The sequence below is a fragment of the Mustela erminea genome, chromosome 2, assembly GCF_009829155.1.
Source record: "Mustela erminea isolate mMusErm1 chromosome 2, mMusErm1.Pri, whole genome shotgun sequence".
In the NCBI taxonomy this organism is placed as follows: domain Eukaryota; kingdom Metazoa; phylum Chordata; class Mammalia; order Carnivora; family Mustelidae; genus Mustela; species Mustela erminea.
Window position 1 is genome coordinate 63,603,333 of NC_045615.1, and position 21,848 is coordinate 63,625,180.

The 21,848-nt window shown below is 32.5% G+C and overlaps 1 protein-coding gene across 3 annotated transcripts in view; it reads right to left on the reverse strand.

Annotated features, from left to right (window-relative positions):
- The window catches only part of TBCK (TBC1 domain containing kinase), a 210,077-nt gene that overhangs the window by 146,524 nt on the left and 41,705 nt on the right, over window positions 1-21,848 (reverse strand). For all 3 annotated transcript variants that reach the window (XM_032333075.1, XM_032333076.1, XM_032333077.1), the window contains exons 4-6: window positions 13,525-13,639; window positions 11,722-11,795; window positions 2,888-3,029 (exon numbers count right to left, since the gene is read on the reverse strand). In XM_032333075.1, coding sequence (XP_032188966.1) covers window positions 2,888-3,029; window positions 11,722-11,795; window positions 13,525-13,639 — 331 coding nt within the window. The remainder of the gene's footprint in view (window positions 1-2,887; window positions 3,030-11,721; window positions 11,796-13,524; window positions 13,640-21,848) is intronic.

Consider the following 21,848-nt stretch of genomic DNA (forward strand, 5'->3'; position numbering starts at 1 on the left):
TTCTGATACTACTATATGACAGATATGAGAATATCTGGCTCTATCCTCCCTATTTATTTATTTAAGATTTTATCTATTTATTTGACAGAGAGAGAGATCACAAGCAGGCAGAGAGGCAGGCAGAGAGAGAGGGGTAAGCAGGCTCCCTGCTTAGCAGGGAGCCCGATGCAGGGCTCAATCCCAGAACTCTGAGATCATGACCTGAGCCAAAGATAGATGCTTACCAACTGAGCCACCCAGATGCCCCTCTCCCTGTCTTTTAAAATTTATATTTTCAATCTCTTTATTTCTTTGTGACATAATCTAGGATAATTACTCAGCTTTACTTTCTACCTTCAATGTGTCTAGTTTCCTCTGATCCATCTATTTATTTCAATAGTTACATTTTTTTCTCTTAAAATTCTTAACTGGTTCTTCTTTTCAGTAAATATTCTTGATGAATAGTTTCTATAATTGTTTCACAAATGGAACTGTTTCCTTTATCTCCTAAAGAACACATACTTTTATACTAAAGTCCTTTCAATGGTGTAAATTCTTCTATTTGTTGTTTCTTTTTTATTGCAGATATATGTATTTATATCATATATCATATAGTAGATGTATTGTTTTAGGTTTTTGGTATTTCCTAGATATGTACTCACCTATATACATCTTCTGGACTATGGAAACTTCTGGGCAGCAGGGTGGCTATATAGCCTTCTGGTGACATAGCAAGAATTTCCTAGCAAACCTGTTTTGGTATAGTTTTTCCTCTATTTCCCAGGGCTCCTAGTGTACAAACATTCCCTTTTTAGTTATTAGTGTGCTATTAATGTATATCTTAATATTTTTATCAATTTTAAAGTTTTGATGAGGTAGAGGGAGATTTAAGCTTATGTTCAATATGCCATTCTAAAACTAGATGGTCTAAACTTAAGTATCACTTAAAATGTTATGAAATCCCTATTATGAAATTAATATTTCCTTTCTTGGAATTCACATAACTCTTCTGTGTTTATCTTCGATGTTTATGGATTTGAATTAAATTATAAGCTCTTTGACAATGTGTCTTAATCACAGTTTACCGCCTATTGCATCCGTCATGATGTTATACACAGAGTAATTAGTCATCTACATTTGTTGAACTGAATTACTCATACAAGACACACCCCGGGGGTGCCTGGGTGGCTCAGTGTGTTAAAGCCTCTGCCTTCGGCTTGGGTCATGGTCCCAGGGTCCTGGGATCAAGCCCCGCATCGGGCTCTCTGCTCAGTAGGGAACCTGCTTCCCTTCCTCTCTCTGCCTGCCTCTCTTCCTACTTGTGATTTCTGTCAAATAAATAAATAAAATCTTAAAAAAAAAAGATACACCCTGATCATTAGTAAAGAGTTTAGATATATGTGATGTAATAAAAAGGAAAAGCTGTATATTTCACCTTTACACTTACACTTCACATTCAGCATTCCAGTAAGAGTTTTCATTTAGGCTATGATTTTAAACAAAAGTGAGATTTGCTATCATTTAATATCAATGAAAAGTAAAACGACATTTTCCCTTACAAAAAGCAGTGCCAATATGTAAATTATTTTATGATTAAAAGTATAATCATAAAATATTATGATCCTATTTTTCTTAATCATAAAATATTTTAGTACAATAAAAGATAACAGTGATGGACTATTTGCTATGTAACGCACCATACTTGTTTCATTTAGTTTTTCTAACAACTATGTAATATAGACAAAAAATTTCTGCTTGTAAAGACCTCATTGTCCGAGTAAAGTACACAAATGTGACACATGCTATAATAGAAGAGGACAGCAAGGAAGATAAGGACCTAATGCTGGCAGGTATTTGAAAGTAGGACTGAGAGACTGTTAGTTGTCCCTCTAAATCCATTCTCATTGCTTTCTCAATATTTATGTGTCCCAGCTAAAGACTGTATTTTTAGTGTCCCTTGTACAGATGTGCCATGTGGCCACATAAGTAAATTGTAACCAATGAAATGTAAAGGGTTGACATTTGCACTTTTAGATCATCTTCTTAAAGAACAATTATCATGAACTCACTTATCTCCTTCCCTTATGCCTAAAAAATGATAAAGAAACAACTTTGGAAACTAGACATTTGAGATTGGTGGGGCCATAGCCTAGCTTTGTGCATGACATGGACTGCTGTTAAATCAGGGAAAGAACATCCATGTTCTTTAAGCTACTATATTTTTAATTTCTTTCTTTTCAATAGCAACTTAGTCTTTGCCTTAATAAATACAGAGAATATCTGAGAAAGATCTCATAAAACACAATTCAACTACTAAGTGATTCTTGTAAGAAAACAACAGGAGAGAAGAAGGTATTTTGGGAAAAAAGAATACCACAGAAAGGGGGACCATGAAGATATCAAAGAGTATACATAGCTTTAGGGTAACTCTTTCTAGAACTGTTTAATTTTTTATACTTAGTACAGTATAAATTCTTTATATTTAGTAAAGTATAAACACTTTATAAAGATACCAAAATGATAAGCAAATAAATTGTCAAACAGGATTTTTTTAATAAGTCATACTGAGATTTAAGCCTTTTTCCCCTTATATCTAGTCAATCCACAAAGCAAAAACATGTTACTAAATAGCTTTATTATCAGAAAACCTATTTTAGGGGTTCCTGGGTGGCTCAGTCATTAAGTGTCTGCCTTTGGCTCAGGTCATGATCCTAGGGTCGTGGGATTGAGCCCCACATCAGGCTCCCTGCTCAGCGACATGCCTGCTTTTCCCACTCCCCCTGCTTGTATTCCTTCTCTCGCTGTGTCTTTCTGTCAAATAAATAAATAAAATCTTAAAAAAAAAGAAAAACTTATTTTAATAAGCACAAAATTTCTTTTTATCAGTTTAATATTTCTCTATACATACCACACAAAGCTCAAATAAAATGATTCCAAGAGACCACACATCTGATTTGGGGCCAGAAGGCAATGGTTTTTCACTTGACACATGATCAGTGGTTTTGAAAATTCCTTGTGCAATTACCTCAGGTGCCAAGTATGATGGATACCTGCAATGATACATTAAACAAATGAAGAGTTACTACAAACTACAAAGGGAGAAAAAGTAGTACTACATGTTTACTATCTGTTTGATAAGATCTATGTAAATGTCCAGTGCAATTAAATTAAAAATTTTTGCTAGGAAGACTTTAATCTAATCATCATAATACAGGTCTTTCATGTCCAGAAAACAAGAGAAAATATATATGCATCTTAAATAATTTTAAAATTATTGTGTCTCTCTGAAGCATTAATTCCTTTCATTGCTTTCCTCTCTTTTTAATCCATTGCCATCTTGTAGTAGTCTGTTTTCAGGTGTTTTCTTTTCCTCCTTATTGCCTGTCTTCTCCTTACACTTAACTATTAATTAAAGTGCATTTTATCTTGGAAAATAGTACATATTCTTTTGAGTAGTAGAAATGTCAACATCTTTAAAGAAACATAAACTGAAAACTAAAATTCTCTCCCATTTCTGTGCTCTAGGCACCCCTACGTATTTATAGATATAGATAAATTTGACCATCCATCCACCACTACCCCACAGGGCAGCATGCTATACATTTTACTTTGCACAACTTTTTTTTTTTTCACTTAAAGTATATTTTAGATATTATTCTATAAAAATAAGTCTAGACTGTCTTATTCTCTTTGAAAACTGCCAACAATTTTATTGTAGTGATAATGCACTTAATTAAAAAATGCACTAAATTTATTTGACAAAACACTGAAGAACATTTTGGAAGTTTCATTCCCACATGGATAGTCAATTGAGCCCTATTCCATTTACTGAAAATGCTATCTACTCCCAACTAGTCCACAGTATCAGTTTCTACCACAAAGAATATCTCTACATACATGTTGATCTGGATCTTGGCTCCCTATTTTGTTCCACTGGTAAATTTGCTGACACCATACCATTATACTATCTTAAGTCTATAACATTATATAAGTAATTGTCAACAATTGCTAAGACTAGTCCTCTCAAAACACACACATCTTTTCCCAAAATCTATAAGGAACTTACCAAACTCAACACCCAAAGAACAAGTAATCCAGTCAAGAAATGGGCAGAAGACATGAACAGACTTTTCTCCAAAGAAGATGTACAAATGGCCAACAGACACATGAAAAAATGCTCAACACCATCACTTAACATCAAGGAAATACAAATAAAAAACAATGAGATACCATCTCACACCAGTCAGAATGGCTAAAATTAACAAGTCAGGAAACAAGAGATATTGGTAAGGATGTGAATAAAGGGAAATCCCTTTACACTGTTGGTGTGAATGCAAGCTGGTACAGCCACTCTGGAAAACATTATGGAGGTTCCTCAAAAAGTGAAAACAGAGCTACCCTATGACCCAGCAATTGCCCTACTAGGTATATACCCCAAAGTTACAAATGTAGTGATCTGAAGGGGCATATGCACCCCATTGTTTATAGCAGCAATATGTCCACAATAGCCAAACTATGGAAAGGGCCAGATGTCCAACAACAGATGAATGGATAAAGAAGATGTGGTATGTATATATACAATGGAATATTACACAGCCATAAAAATGAAATATTGCCATTTGCAACAACGTGGATGGAACAGGAGGGTATTATGCTAAGCAAAATAAGTCGGTCAGAGAAAGACAAGTGTAATATGATTTCACTCATATGTGCAATTTAAGAAATGAAACAGAGGAATAAAGGGGAAGGGAGGAAAAAATGAAATGAGATGAAATCTGAGAGAGGGACAAACTGTAAGAGACTCTTAACTATAGGAAATAAACTGAGGGTTGCTGGAGGGGAGTGGGGTCGGGAATGGAGAAAATGGGTGATGGGCATGAAAGAGGGCATGTGATGTAATGAGCACTAGGTGTTATAGGCAACTGATGAATCATTGAACTCTATCTCTGAAATTAATAATATATTATATGTTAATTAATTGAATTTAAATTAAAAAATAAAACGTTGACTCTCCCCCCCCCCAAAAAACCACATACACCTTTTAATTTCTCTGTAGGAGTGTCTAGGTACTTTTCAGATGTTTGTTCTCTCTATATATACATTTAGAACTAGCTTGTCAACTTGTTTCTCCCTCCCTTTCTCTCTCTTACACGCACACAGAGCTGGAATTTTTATTGAAATTAGATCAAATGTAACACAGGTTGGGGAGAATTGGCATTTTTCTGATACATACCCTAACAATCTATGAGCAAGTATCTATATTTATTTAGGCCTTTCATAATGTCTTTAAAAAAAAAGATTTATATTTCTTTCACAGAGGTGCTTTCACAGAAGTGAAATATCTGCTTAGATTCTTTTTAGGTATTTCACATTCTTTTGCTGATGTGTAAATAATTTCTTTGTATTAATTTTGTATCTAGCAACATCGCTAAACCCTCAACATTTATGAGAGAATTCTTTTGAGTAGTCTGTAGATAAGCAAATCAGTTATGCTTAACTGATTTGTTTATAGTGACAGTTTTGTTTCCTCCTTTCTATAATTATAACTTTCAGTTTTTTTGCTGCCTTCTGTGGTAAAATTGCTAACATGAAAATAACTGCTGATAGTTGACCTCTTTGTCTTTTTTTTTTTTAAAGATTTATTTATTCATTTAGTTGAAAGACAGAGGTCACAAGTAGGCATAGAGTCAGGCAGAGAGAGAGGAGGGGAAGCATGCTCCCTCCTGAGCAGAGCCCGATGTGGGGTTCGATCCCAGGACCCTGGGATCCTGATCTGAGCTGAAGGCAGAGGCTTTAATCCACTGAGCCACCCAGGTGCCCTTATCCTCATCTTTTAAAAATACTTTTAAACTTTCACCATCATAGTTTCTCTGCAGAAATTTTTGTCAGTGTTAACCATGAAGAAATTTTGAACATTTTGAACACTTCTTCTTTTTATTACAAAAAGAACAAATGATTCTTTTCTTTTTATATGTTAATGAGTTTAAATACATTAATTAATTACCTAATGTTTAACCAACCTTGCATTCCTGGACTTTTTGTTTCTAGTAATTTCACTTTGAAAATTTTATTTTCTTTATATATAATTTATAATATTTATAATAAATTATAAATTTTACAAATAAAATTTCATTATATATCTATATATAAATATATCTATATATTGATTTATATAAAATTTCTTTTCCTTGCCCAACTGCATTCATTAGTACCAGGTATACACTGGCAAATGATAGTGGTGTTAGTAAATATTTTGTTTTAAACCTATTAACTTCGGGTTGAAATCTATCTACTAACAGGGAGATATAAATAGATGGGTGATTTTCACTACATTAAGGAAATAGTTACATAGTCCCTTTTTATTAAGAATTTAATAAAGAATGTTATGATAAATTTATCAGTTGTTTTTAAGAGACTACAGAAATGATTACTTGATCTTTTTTTACTTTTGATATATTGTCCTATTGAATTATGTTTATAGATTGCCTAAACCATCTGTATATTGGTAGAATAAACCACACTTGATAGTTATCTTCTATATGCTTCTGGTTCTTGTTGACTTTTCTATTAGAATTTTTTATATTAATATAACATATTTATATTATATAATAATAACAGATAATCAAATATGGGTATGATTTATATTTAAATATTTTATGTGGTACCTAGGGAAGACCAGGATTAATGTTATACTAGCTTATGAAAAAGGATATTGCAAGCTTTTCCTTTAAAAATAACCTTGAGGGCGCCTGAGTGGCTCAGTTGGTGAAGTGATTACCTTCGGCTCAGGTCATGATCTCGGAGTCCTGGGATTGAGTCCCACATCAGGCTCCCAGCTCCATGGGGAGTCTGCTTCTCCCTCTGACCTTTTATCCTCTCATGCTCTCTCTCATTCTCTCTCAAATAAATAAATAAATAAAATAATAAAATAAAAATAAGCTTGAAATGTATAATATTGTAATTTAAATGGCAACAAACTTAACCACTAGGCACAGGTATGGTAGAATTTGCCTGTGAGTCAGTCCAGGTATCTCTGTAGGGAGAGGTAATTCCTTCTACATTTCTATAATTGGTATTAGATTTTAAAATTTTCTTTGGGATTAAGTTTTGGTATTTTCATATTGTATTTCACTTTCTTTTATTCTAGTTTTCAAATTTGCTCAGAGCTAAGCAAAAAAAAATAATTTATTGAGTCTTCTAATGTTCTCTACCTCTCTAGTTATTTTTCCTTTACTATATCTTATTTTGTGCATTTGAGTAAGCCATCTTTTTGCTGATTAGGCTAACTAATAAATTTTTTAAAGATTTTATTTATTTATTTGACAGAAATCACAAGTAGGCAGAGAGGCAGGCAGAGAGAGACAGGTAAGCAGGCTCCCTGCTGAGCAGAGAGCCTGATGTAGGGCTCGATCCCAGAACCCTAGGATCATGACCTGAGCTGAAGGCAGAGGCTTTAACCCACTAGCCACCCAGGTGCCCCTAATACATGTTTTTATTACAGATGCATTTCTTTTTGTCTCTCAGTACTTTACTATAGTCTGGTGATAGATGTTATAGAAATTTGGTATAGGTTAACTTCAGTATACTTTACTAAAGATAAACATTTGTATTTATATAGTACAGTAAAATTTTTGGCAGGAAATTCAATGGTAAATATAAAGGAATTGGTAAGAAAATCATGTTATTATATAAAATATTTTCCTATCACACTAAAACACTATTAATGTCTTCTGTCTTCTAAATTCATAAATGTAAGTCATTTTATTTAATAAAAAAGATAAAGTCTTTATAAACAGTATATTCTATAAAATGTGTCAAACTGCTAACTTTAATTTTCTAATGAATTCATTTTATGACTAATTCCACAAAACCTTAAGTTGATCTGCTGAGATGGAAATTATTTCTCCTCTCAGTGAATCCCCATGGTATTTTATCTGTATCTTTCTTATAGTTTTCAAATGATTATAAGATTCTTACTTTACTTGTTTTATATATGACATAAAAGTCTATACACAATATGTAATACTATACATTTTTATGTTTTGTTTTTGTTTATGCTTATATTTAGTATACAAAAATTTACCCTCCTTTAATACAAACAAACTTGAGGGCACTGGTGTATCTTATTCATTTTTATAAACCTTCAACAACTACCAATAAAATTTAAATATAAGATATATTCAGTAAATTTTTGTTAAAAAATAATATTTCTGGGTGTCTGGGGGCTCAGTCCCTTAAGCATCTGCCTTTGGCTATAATCATGATCCTGGGGTCCTGGGATTGAGTCCCCTATCAGGCTTCCTGCTCAGTGGGGAGTCTTGCTTTTCCCTCTCCCTCTCCCTCTCCCTCTCCCTCATGCTTATGTACTCTGTCCCTCTCTCAAGTGAATAAATAAAATCCTAAAAAAATAATAACATTTCCTATCAAAAATGCCAATTAAGATGGCCTTACAGATAACTTAAGCAAACAGTATCAGACACATTGACAATTCTTATATTTAAATCATATAGCCTAGAAATAAAAGAAACAAAAACAGCGTTAGAAGAGAAATGAAAATGAGGGGAATTCTGCCTTACTTATTGCATATGTGCATATCCTTTCTTCATTTATCATCAAATTTAGTCATAAGCATAATTATCTGTATTTTTCAATCCCATGGATATTAGATTACTATGAAACCTGGCAATAATCAAAATACATTTAAGTATTTGGTACATCTATGTAATATATGTAACGTAGGCATTCAAATATTACTTTCATTTCTCTTCCTGAATTTTTCTGTAACCACCTCCTCACACTATGATTGCTAATACTTACATTTAAAATATGTCAATTAAGTCAGAGAATATAGCTTAAATTCAATGGGTAAGTTAGACTTTTACATATCTTTACACTTTAATGCAATGATAATGATGACAGTAATATATACTTTTAATTTGCGCATATATTTCTCTCATATATAAATTAGTATTGAGCCATTTTGCCCAAAGTGATCATATTGCTCTTCTAAATGGCATCTGTGGAGACAACTAAAGCCTAATGGAAAAAGGATGGACTTGATGTTATAGTATTGTATTCTAGTTTCAATTCTAGCACGTCTTCTATATGTGATCAGGGTTTCTTAATCTGAAAACAGGAATAATAATGTTTATCTCACAGAACTGTTATAAATACTAGTGAGTACTATTTTTATAAAAATGGAAAATATGATATAAATGCAATGTTGTATTTTTAATCACCATCACCTTGATATGCCTAGAAGGCAAATTGTTTATTTTTAATCCTGATTTCCAGTACATCTTATCCAAAAATAATGGTGTGGATTGTGAAAGGCCAAGTAATACTATAGGTAAATTGTTATATCTAAGATTTCTGACTGTGATCTCTAGAAGCATAGAGGTGAGCTTTGCTCTAAAATTATTTCCCTTTTAATCAAGAATTAATTAAACTAATAAAAATAACAAACCCTAGGATTGTTTTTAAATGTAGATGATCTCTTTTCAACAAATATCTCTTTAGCGTAGCATTTTAACACTCAAAGAAAATTACCAGAACTTTGCTGTATGACTGGTGAGGCTTTCATCATCTGTTTGATCTTTTAACAAGGTATTAAGCTACTGGCCAACTGAAACGAATGTCCAATTTCTAACTCTACAATATTTTGAAACAGATGTTAACATTTTACTTTGTTGTTCCTTAATATTTGTCTTTTGAATCAACTGCAAGCTTTTTTTGGTGTAAATATTTTCTTTCATGCCTTAGCTGTTTGATCACTTTATTTTTCCTGGCTAATGTTTCACATTTTGCTCTTTGATACTTTCTGGTCAGACCCTTTGGGTCCAAGACTTCAAAGTAACCCAGACCAAATGGCACACAAGACCAATTCTATCCAAGCATTTTAAATTCAAATGTAGTTCTTCAAAATACTTGATGTGCTTTATGAAAAATCACTTCCTTTCTTCCATTCATCACTAGTAAACCTAAAGCATCTTTAAGTAAAAGGCAAAAAATTTAAAGCAATTTTTGTTTGCATTATGTTTTTGGAGTTGTTTTTCAGACAGCTTGATTTAGACAACATGAAGAAGCATTAGCAATCATTTACTTCCTGTGAGACCACGGCTCCCCAAAAGTTACTTCAAAAGGCAATTATCACATATGAAAGAAGACACTGGAGCTTTATAGTGAACTTATTTTTATTATACTCAAAAGGGTTTTTTATACCAAATAAAATGTAGGCTATTTTTATAAATTGTTGTTTTCATGCTTGTTAAACAATGGTTTTTTTCCTATGACCAAAGTGTTGGTATATGAAACTGCAAGATTATTAATTTATGTACCTTAATAAATGTGCGATCAAAAGAGAAAATTTTCCGTTACACAATGAGCTTCTTGAGGATAGGAATCTATCTTACCCATTTTTGCACATTCAAGCATCCAGAAGAGAAGGTGTTCAGTAAATATTGTCTTAATAATTAAAGGAAGGAATGATAAGCAATTTATTTTAAGATTATTAGCGATGGCCTAATAAAAATTTTTGGTAAGAAATCTATAATCTAATTATAAAGATAAAAGGCTAATTTATAAATGAATCCCTTTATAAAAAACATCTAATTAAGCAATGTTCCTGCAGAAACACATTCCATGACTTCAAAGCACAATTCTTGCTAATAGAGTGACAGAACTAATTTTAGAGAGCACAAAGAGCAAAACACAAAAAGGTACTATTAAAAAAATCACAAAGCAATTGAACAATATGAATAAGGTCTCTAGATTAGATAACAGTATTATACTAATTTTAATTTCCTTTTTTGATATTTGTTTTGTGGTTATGTAAGAAAATTCCTTACTTTAGGAAATACAAACTGAAGCATTAAGGGTAAAAGGTCATCAGATGCACTAATTATTCTTAAATGATTCAAAAAATATTAATATACACATATACCTATATGTGTAAGAAAAAATAAATAAAGTAAATGTAATGAAATGTTGACATTTGGGGAATCTGGGTTAAGGCTATATAGGGATTCCTGTACTATTTTGAAACTTCTATGTACTGAAAATATTGCCAAAATTAAATATGCAAAAAATAAAAGAATTATATTATTAAAATGTCTAAAAAGAAACCATACAATAAATGTAACACAAAAATCTGTATCAAAAGCATCTGATTAATAAAAGGATAAAATAAACTTTCCTTTCTTAGAGGCCAACATAAACTAGAATTTCATAGCAGAAGTGATCAAATAAACCTCCCCAAATTTAAACATAGACTTTCAGGTGTAGACTCTACCCCAATACCTCTTATACCTACAATGACTTAACTTGAGTCTTAATATATGATTATATCTTATGGGACAAGAATTGTAGAAAATATTATAAGAATGCTTTTTCTCAGCCTTTTAAGGAACAAGCATTATCATTGTAAGAATCTGATCAGCCTTCTTTCCTTAAATTTACCCAATTCTGGATAAAATGAAATTAATCAGTAAGCATTATAAAGTGAAGAAGGTTGATAATCTCTTAGCCTCTCTTCCAATTCAATGAAATATCAACATTAGATATCTTCTGGGCACTGGAAAAACTCACCGTCTACTTTTTAAAAGTATATGGAAAATTAAAATACGCTAATAAAGAAAAGCTAGTTTTGTGGAGAAATTAATATCACTAATAATGAAATATATATTTTGTCAACTATTACAAAGTTTACGACACAACTCAGAAAAAAAGAGAACACATTCTTACCCAATTGGGAAATCAACATCATCACCATGAGCTGTCATGTGATAAAGTCCAAATTTAGCCAATTTAACATGTCCCTACAATAATAATAAAAATCACTATTAAATGTTTTAATATTAGTAGCAGGAAAAAGTATCATTATACATTTCATAAGTAAAGAAATCACCAGACAGGCATATTAAGAAAAAAAATTAATTTGCCATAATTTTAGGTAATCATAATTTTATTTAAAAAGTATTTGCCAATGTCTGAAACCTGCTTTACACTCATTACAAATATATGTATAAGTATATGCATATGTGTATGTATGTATATACACATATATATATTACTTATATATAGATCTCAAAAAAACAAATGCTTAAAATTTTTTTTTATATTTTCCAGGGTTTTTTTTTTTAAGATTTTATGTATTTATTTACAGAGAGAGAGATCACAAGCAGGCAGAGCAGCAGGCAGAGAGCAGGGGAAGCAGGCTCCCTGCCGAGCAGAAAGCCTGATGCAGGGCTTGATCCCAGGACCCTGAAACCATGACCTGAGCTGAAAGCAGAGGCTTAACCCACTGAGCCACCCAGGCACCCCAATATTTTCCAGGTATTTTGATGAAACCAAAAAAAGCAGAAATGTTCTCATTTGTCTTGAATCTCTGCTTAGAACATTTTTTGGTAAATTAATAAAAGAATTTTTTTTCAAGGACTTGCAAGTCTATTCATAACGTTATAATGTAACCCTGACATAGGGGTTCTCAACTTGAAAAGATCAGTTCACAAATCAAGATAGTAGTGAATCTGCTAGATTTCTAATTTTTATATTGTTTGAGAAAATCATAATTATCACAAAAGTGAGGTTCTTAATAAAAAGCAAATATAAATTTTATAAATCTCTTAAATTTTACTCCTTTTTGATATTTAACACTTTAAAAAGAGTTAAATTGATTTTAAGATTTATTTTATTTTTCTCAAGAACTTTACTTCCCAGCACTATAAAACATTTATATATTAAAACAATTAGATTGGTTAGATACTCTACTGCTATAAAAATGCAATTAATGAGCACTACTGTAGCTTTTAGGATTTTTAATATCATAGGGTAATTTGGTAAAAGTCTGGGGATCAGAGGAAAAGAATAATCCTACTAATACAAAAAATAATTCCCCAGAAAAAAATTCTCTCAAAACTACCTTATATGCTTATGGAAAAATGAATGTATGATTATTCCTGAAAACATACCATCTTGCTACCCATAATTTTCTTATGAGGGTTGACTTGCTTCTTATTAATCACCCACAAGATTTCCAGGTAGAGAAGTGGCATTCCAATAAGAAAAGAAGCTAGGTATGAACAGCTGGCAAATAAAGAAGATAAATGTAGAATAAAATAAAAAAGAAAAAAATAGGGAAGAAGAAAGATACAGAGAAGAAAATACAATGCAGCTATGGTATGACAAAAATACTCTATGTAAATAGAGAAGCTTTCTTAAAATAAAAGCAAATTCCGAGGAGGAATGGACTGGGAAGATACCATACTTATTTTTCAGAAAGCAAATGAAAGGAAAAACCAAACATGAAGTCAGAAAATGAATCTTGAGAACAAAAGAATAATGCATGTGAAAAACACATGGATTTATATAATTTAAAGATAAGGTTTTTTTTCTAACTACTACAAAGATATCACTTTCATAGAGCCATTTCATTATGAATATTATTAAAATATATTTGTATTCTATAGTTGCTCTGAGTGGGTCTGATTTCAGTAGCTTCCAACCACAAACAACAGACAAATATTTAATGTATTATTTGACAATTACCTTTCGGTCCAAAAGAATATTATGAGGAGACAGTGCTCGGTGTACTATACCATGTTTGTTCATATATTGCAGACCTTGAAGTACCTCAAATGCAATGCACAAAACCTTTGAATAGCTATGAAGAAAACAAAAAGTCACAGATCAACAGATCAATTTATAAAGCAGAAACGGAATCTGTTTTAAGGAATGAAATGAGGTTATTAAAATTCAGTTACATTTTTATTATTCTTCCACTATCCAGAGAAAATACAATCCATCCAATTTATAAAATATCCACTATATACATATTTTGGATTTTCTGATTACATCAGAATTGATCTGGCTAGATCCTACAGTTTCATGAGGCTACTCTAATAGCAGTTATTTGTTTTTCCAGGGAGGGAGTTGAATTTTGGTGGTGTGCGATTAACCTTCTGCAGGTTTGACTTTGCCAAATTATCAGAAAAGTTTCAGATATATGGCAGAACTAAGTCAAGGAAAACCACCACTACTGCCCAAGACAAAATGCCTAAGTCCCTGAAAAAGAGCTAAAATATATTTTATGATAGATATACATGAGGTTATTTATATATCAATCCACAAAGCAACCTCCAGCAATTCATGATTTAGCAAACATTTCTCTTCAATTCTTTCTAAGCCATCTTCCAACCCAGTTTCTCTCTCTCTTTCCCTCTCCATCTCTTTCCATTTTTCTTTTTTTAATCCAGCGCCATTCTTTGGGAAGTCAGGAATGAGATACAGGAAAGTAGGAAAGACTAATTCAAACCCAATCTCCCAAACTATCAATATTAACATTCTGGTATAGAATTTTCTACCCATTTTTTTTTGCCATTTCGAATTAGATTTTTAAAAATTAAATAAATATCTATAGGAAGTCACTAAAAGTAATTTAAAAAAAAGATATACATAAGCCAACAGTAGAGATAAAATGGAATTATTTAAAAAATAGATAATCCCAAAGCTGGCATAATAAAAGGAAAAAAAGAACAAAGAACAAATGGAACAATTAGAGAATAATAGATTTTAATTAGGATGTATCAATAACTATATTAAATGTAAATGTAAACAATTAAATTCACCAATACAAAGCTAAGAATTGTGAGACTGGATAGGAATTGAGACTCAACTACATTCAGACTATAAGCAACCCACATTAAATAAAAAATGTAAGTTAAAAGTAAAAGAATGGAGTAATAGGTTACTGATTATCATGGGCTTGCTTGGTAGGACAGGTTGACTACAAAGGAGTATGTGGAAATTTTACCTGACAGAACTGTTACCTTGATTTTGATGATCATTACACTATTGAGTTTATCACACTGACTGACCTATACACTAAAAAGGCTATATTTTAAAGTATGTAAAGTATAGCTCAAAACATGTGATGTTAAAAAAAGTAAGCTGAATTAAAAAAAAAGACTTGCAATATGACTCTCTCTTCTAAATTAAAACCATAAGAAAGAACAAGACATGAAAAGCAAAAATCCCTCTCTTTTCATTCTACTCTGACTTTCCAGAGGTACCCACCCTTAGCAGTTTCTGTTTTCAATTCTTCTTGTGGTTAGACTTTTAGTTAATATAATTAAATCTTCTTTGCTATGCAAGATGATACAATTAACATACTTTTACAACTTTCCCATTTTCCTTTCCCAACTCCTGACTTTTTTTTAGCTGTATTATTTTTACATTATCAAATTTTATAAGTGAAATAAAAAAATCTACATTTCTTTTTGACGGCTAGACAAACAAGTAAATACATAACATGACATGGTGATTAGGTACTAAGGAGAAAAAGTAGGGAAGAGAGAATATGGGGTAGCAGGATGCTAATACATACAAAGTGTGGTCAAGGAAGACCTCACAAAGGTGGTATTTGCACAGAAATCTAAAAGAAGTGAAAAAAGACATGCAGTTCTCTGGGAAATAGGTGATTCAGGCAGAGGACACAGTAAGTCCTGAAATGGAAACTGCACAGCAATTCAGAAGTTCAATGAAGCCACTATGCATGCAATAGAATGAGCGAAAGGTAAAGTATTAGGAGATGAGGTCAGAGATATAATAAGGAGCCAGATCATGTAGGCCATTTAGGCCATTGTAAAGACTCTGGCTTTCACTCTGAGACAGATGGAAAGTGACCGTCACATTGCCATACTATGATTAGTAAATATTCACTCTAGAACTAAGAAAAATATATATACCTAAGCCACTTAACCCCTAGTTCTCAAGCAAAAACATCTCAGTCATCAGGATTTAATCTGTACTATAATTTTATGATTATAACTACTCATGAATTATCAGCAGCTAGCATTATTTTTTATACCTCCTATTATTCATTTTGTATTTATATTTTTACTTAGCTAGAATACAACCATGAGAAAATTTTTCATAAGTGTGGCATGAGTAGGACATTTTAAAGCATGACAGGTCTTTTTTTTTTTTTTAAGATTTTTATTTATTTATTTGACAGACGGAGATCACAAGTAGGCAGAGAGGCAGGCAGAGAGAAAGGAAGGGATGCAGGCTCCCTGCTGAGCAGACAGCCCGATGCGGGGCTCGATCTCAGGACTCTGGGTCATGACCTGAGCCAAAGGCAGAGGCTTTAACCCCCTGAGCCACCCAAGTACCCCAAAGCATGACATGAGCCAAAGGCAGAGGCTTTAACCCCCTGAGCCACCCAGGTGCCCCAAAGCATGATAGGTCTTAAAATGTCTTACTCTTATCTTTAAACTTGAAAAAGATTTCTCCATTGTCTTCAACTGTTCTTTATTAGTGGTAAGAAGTTCCATATCAACATAATTTTGTTGTAGATAGCTTGTTATTCCCCTTTGGAAGTTTGTGATTCTTTTCACTTTATCCTTAAACTTGTAAAATTTTAGTCCAGTGTGTGTAGAGTGTGGGCATTTGTGCATTTGTGCATTTATGTAAGTAAGCCACAGGTACGCCTCTTTAATCTGAAGACTCACATGTTCTATTAGCAGAAGAATTAACAAGGAAAAGTTGATTTGTTAGGTCTTTGTTTTCTCCCTCTACTGTATCTTTTAGCTAGAACTCTTAGTGGGCAGGTAAAAATTAGATCCATTCTTCAGACCAACTTTCTGTTTTTATTCCTATGAGCACGGTCTTTAGTCCTATCTCTTCTATTATTTAATTTCCAGATTCTTTGTCCTGATCTGTAGCTGTTCCTTTTCAATAGATCCTATTCTGTGGTATGGATACATTATTTTTTTAAGTCTCTCTGAGAATTGTTACTAGAATTCTGCTGATTCGGGGTTGGGGCGGTGTTAACTTCATTTCCTCTAGGGCAAGTTTTTATGTTTTCCTCCCTTGGCTCTCTTTCTCTCAGACTATCTTTTTCATCAAATGTCAGATAATCCCTGGTTGTCAGCCATATTTTAAAATAAATTGATATTCTCCATGAAATATGTAAAAAAGAAACAAAAAAGTTACAATTTATAAAGAATGCTTCTTTAAAGCATTTCTCTTTATCAAATAGTTTCCCCCATATTAAAGAGACACAACAGTCAATCTTAGGCAAATAGGGAATGTGTGAAACAAAAGCAATTTTAAATTAATGGAGTTTTCATAAACATCTACAAAAAAGAAGCCAACTATGGAAAGTAAAAGATCCCAAACTTTAAAACAGCCATAGTAACATTGATAAATACGTGTGTATAAAAGAATACAAATGTCTACGCTTTTAAAAAACAACGAAAAACTTTTCTTGAGATTGATTAGTAAAACATAAGAACCTAGTTTTCTAAGCTCATTTGGCTGTATGAGTCCAGTTTACAGTACTAATCTCTTTTGTCCTTCTTCCCTTTCTCTGACATGCACACACACAATTCACAAAATCTTAAAAGCTGATGCCATATTTAGCTGTGACACTAGAGGACCTCAGCTGCACACTGCTTCAATACAGAAATCTTTCTTAAGAAAACCAAACCTTTAAAGTGATTTTTTCCATTAAAACAGTTCTGAAACAGTTGACACAGAAGACTGCATGTTCTATACTGTCTACTTGCTTTTACTAATTGTAAAGTGTAACTGGAAAATACTTTCACGTCAAAAAGCATGTTCATGCTATTATCAAGTTGATGCACATATATGTTGAAATAATTTTTTAAAATTCAAACACAGGAAAGCTGAAGCTCATGACAAATCTTAGCCATTACTTGAGACTACACATGAATTACAGCTAACGAACTAAGTATTCTTCAGAATAAATTATAGTAAATCAGATATGCTTATATGCCCTTTTGTATTCTTAGGATTTAATTCTAAAATTTATTTTAAAAAATAAGGTAAAGGAGAAGAAAAAGATTCCTTCCATAATGAGAAGGAATCAGTATATGTGAAATTCCATATACTCGTTTTGCTTTTAAAACTATATTCTTTAATACTGCCAATAATTTAGATCACAAAATCTTTTAAAAAATTATTTTGAAGTAGCTAATGCAATTATAACAAAACAGCAAGGTAAAAAAAAAAATCATATGTCCAGGAATAGCATGTCACAGTTAATTGAAAATGGACTCCAGAAGGACAGTTACAATTAAGAGAGTGGGATTCTTGCAATTAAAAAAAAAAAATGTTTGCAGGGGTAACAGCACTTCATCCTACACAATTTCCAAGTTAGAATCTCATTAATAAAGAAATCCATCACTAATCTAGAAAATGTAAATGAAACTTCAAGTCAGAAAAATACTCTTCCTTTTAAAATTTTCAGTTACTATATTACTCCCAAAGATTGTGAGAGTAGAATTTACTTTGTTACCATTGTCCTTGATACTCTGAAAAGTTTAATGAGCATAAAAATCTTTGGTGATTATAAATACATAGAAATGGCTAAAAGGTAGCTTTCAAAATAATATGACTAATAATTTTTAATAAAGCAAGATGATATTTTAAAATACTTTCATTTATATTTAAACATATCAATTAAGTGGCTATTATCTACTTGGTATTGTGTTTTCACACTACTGTGTTAGGCTCCATGGCTATCAAGAGAAAGAACTGATCTCTACAATCAAAAAACCTACAGTGAAGGTGGAAAGACAGTTTTATAAACCGATAACTTTAATACAACTGAATTTAAAAGAATTTCAATGTAATTCTATAATTAAGTCAGCAGAAGAGAATTAATTATCCATTTCCTTTGTGTTACAAGAAAAAGAAAACATGAACATTTATTTATTACATTGGTGAAACCAAAACAGATCTACAAAAATAAATCACTGTACCCTGAGACAGGTACTAACTTATATAACTTGTAATCCCTCTACCCATCACAGTTACTGTGAGGTAGGAGTTCAATAAACATGTATCAGTAGGTGTTCAATACATGTATGCAATGACATCCCATGATAGTGCAAGAGGGTGCAGTAACAAGATTAAATTCTTCGCTATTAATGAAAAAACAGCTCAAAAAAGTATATTACACTTGCAGTGAATCAACAGTAAGTTGACTTAGAGGGTTGTTTTGAAAGAAAGAAAATCCTGCCATTTGCAACAATATGGGTAAATCTGGAGGACATTATGCTAAGTGAAATAATCTGGTCACAGAAGGACAAATACTGCCTTATTTCACTTAAATAAGGTTTAAAAAATAGTCAAATTTATAGAAGTAGAGAATAGAACAACGGTTATAAGGGATTAGGGAGAGAAGAAAATGGTTACCAGGGAATGGGAAGAGGAAAATCAATTGATTTAAAGTGTCAGTTGTGTAATATAAGTCCTAGAGATCTGCTGTACAACATGGTGTTGATAGTTAACAATACTGTATTGCACACTTAAAATTTTGTTAGGAGAGTAGATCTCATTTGTTAAGAGTATAGATAAGTGTTCTTATCACACACAAAAATAAAAAGGACACAGGGGTGAAACTGTTAGAGGTGATGGTATGTGTACTACTTGATTGCAGTGATGGTTTCACAGGTGTATTCATCTATACAAACTCAAATGTATACATTAAATACTTGCAGTTTCCTTGTATATCAATTATACCTCAATAAAGGTGTTAAAAAAAGAAATAAGGACAAATTCCTATCAGCCTCAAAACATCAGTTCTTTTTGGTTATTTGCAGTGTTTCCGAGAAGCGATGTTATTCAGACTGCAAGAAATGGAGGCCAAGAAAGAGAGTGAGAGGTCAGGGTTGCTGAGATAGATTTGGAAGTCATTCACAATAGGTGGTAACTAAAACCACACATGCTATTTCCTCTGATCCATAATCCATGATATTTCTAAGGGCCACTCCACAAGCCAAAATACCCATACTGTCAGCAAACCACGGGAGGAAATGCACTTCTGGATTCTATGAGTTCAAGATGTTCTTCCACCTTATAAAACTTGATCACTCCCACAGAAATTTTCCTTTTGGTCTAAAACTTTCCTTCCTTGGTATCAGCCTGAAGTAAAATGTTAAAGGAGAGTAAACACAGAGGAAAATTAGTTAGCTACTGTGTGAATTTGGAAATGGAGAGGAAAAATGAAATACTAATGACTAATGTTCAGATAATAATACAACCATATAATCCTGTGTTATCTTCAACCTAAACTCTCCTTCTGTAACTTCCAGACAATAGAGCTCAAGTAGTATATAATTTTTTAATAGCTCACTGGTCTATTATTTTGAATTTGGAGGGGGGGTATTTTCGGTGCAGAGATAATGTCTTTGAGGCTCTTAGAATTGGCCACTTATCACTTATGAAATTTTAACATGTTGTTAAAAATACCACACTATTGGGGCACCTGGGTGGCTCAGTGGGTTAAAGCCTCTGCCTTCGGCTCAGGTCATGATCCCAGGGTCCTGGGATCGAGCCCCACATCGGGCTCTCTGCTGAGCAGAGAGCCTGCTTCCTCCTCTCTCTCTCTGCCTGCCTCTCTGTGATCTGTCTGTCAAATAAATAAATAAATCTTTAAAAACAACAACAACAACAACAACACACTATTCAACAGAGCAATTTTTTTTTTAAATAAAGAGAAAAAAAGAAAGTTTTTGGAATTGAAAAAGGAAATAACTGATTTCACTACTGGGTACGCATGTTTTAGACTGAAAGGCTATCCATTTATGCTAAATTTAATAGTTCATTTGCTTCAGATTCAGATGTTTTGAAATGGAAGTTTCATTGATTAACTGCTTACCTAAACATTGTTTTGTATTAGGCCTAAAAAAAAAATCCCTAAATTGTGAGACTGAGCATATTTTACAGTTTGGTTCTCACTCAAAAAAAAAAAAGTTGAAAGCTATTAATCTGGAATGTGACTAATTCTCAATGGGATGCAATAAATTGGGGAATTAATTTTCCAACTCGAACACGAGATAACTTTCCTATCTCATCACAAACATAATTGGATAAGATCAAAATACATATGGAAAGCATAGTCTAGTGGTTTGAGGTTCAGACATAATGGAGACTCCGTCACTGATCTGCTTTACTTGGAGAATGTTCCAATTTCATCCTGCTTCAGTATGCAAATGTGTAAAGTGGGAAATGTAACACTAAAAAGGGGCTGAATGGAGATCAATGAGCTATTGGTCCTACACAGAATCCTGGCCATTCGTGGACAAAAAGTCCAAGACCTTCTCAGAAATACTCTAGGGTTTCTATAATAAAGTATATAACAATTTGTCTATCTATCATCTATTTCTCTATCTATATTCCATAAATTAACAAAGATCATAAAATGAGCTCTCTAACCATTTCCACGATACAATAAAATCAGCAAAATGGCTTTCCAATTTATCTGTGAGGAAAAAAAATGGACATTTGATAAGCAGGACTGGAGGACCCCAGAGTGAGCTGGTTATTTCTGCCATGTTAATTTTTCTTTTCCCAAGCAGCTATACTATCCTGGCACAGACACTCCAAAAACCTTTTTTACCATAGTTACTGATACTGTCAATGAAAACATACTGGGTAATAAATCTCACTTTCCATGCCCTGGCAGCATTTAGGGCCATATAAAGTTGTAACTTTTCTCTAAGACAGAGCCTATGGAGGCTCATGTTTGCTTGGATCTGTATCCTAGCTCATTCTGAATTTTTTTTAAGCTTAAATTTATTTAATATTACTGTGTGAATAAGAAGGAACAAATTCCCATTATTTTTCAGAATTTTGATTTGAGATCAAAATTTTCCTTTTAGGCAATCTGCCACTCTACCCCCAACCCATCACAACAAAGTGAACTGAAGAGGGCTTGCGTTTTATGCACATGTTTAGTTCAGTGTCTGCAAGAGAGCATAGCACAAAAGTTAGTCAAACTGAAATGTTCAGTTCAATGATGTGTTGGTCTGACTTAAATTATAAGAGATTTGGTTGTTGAA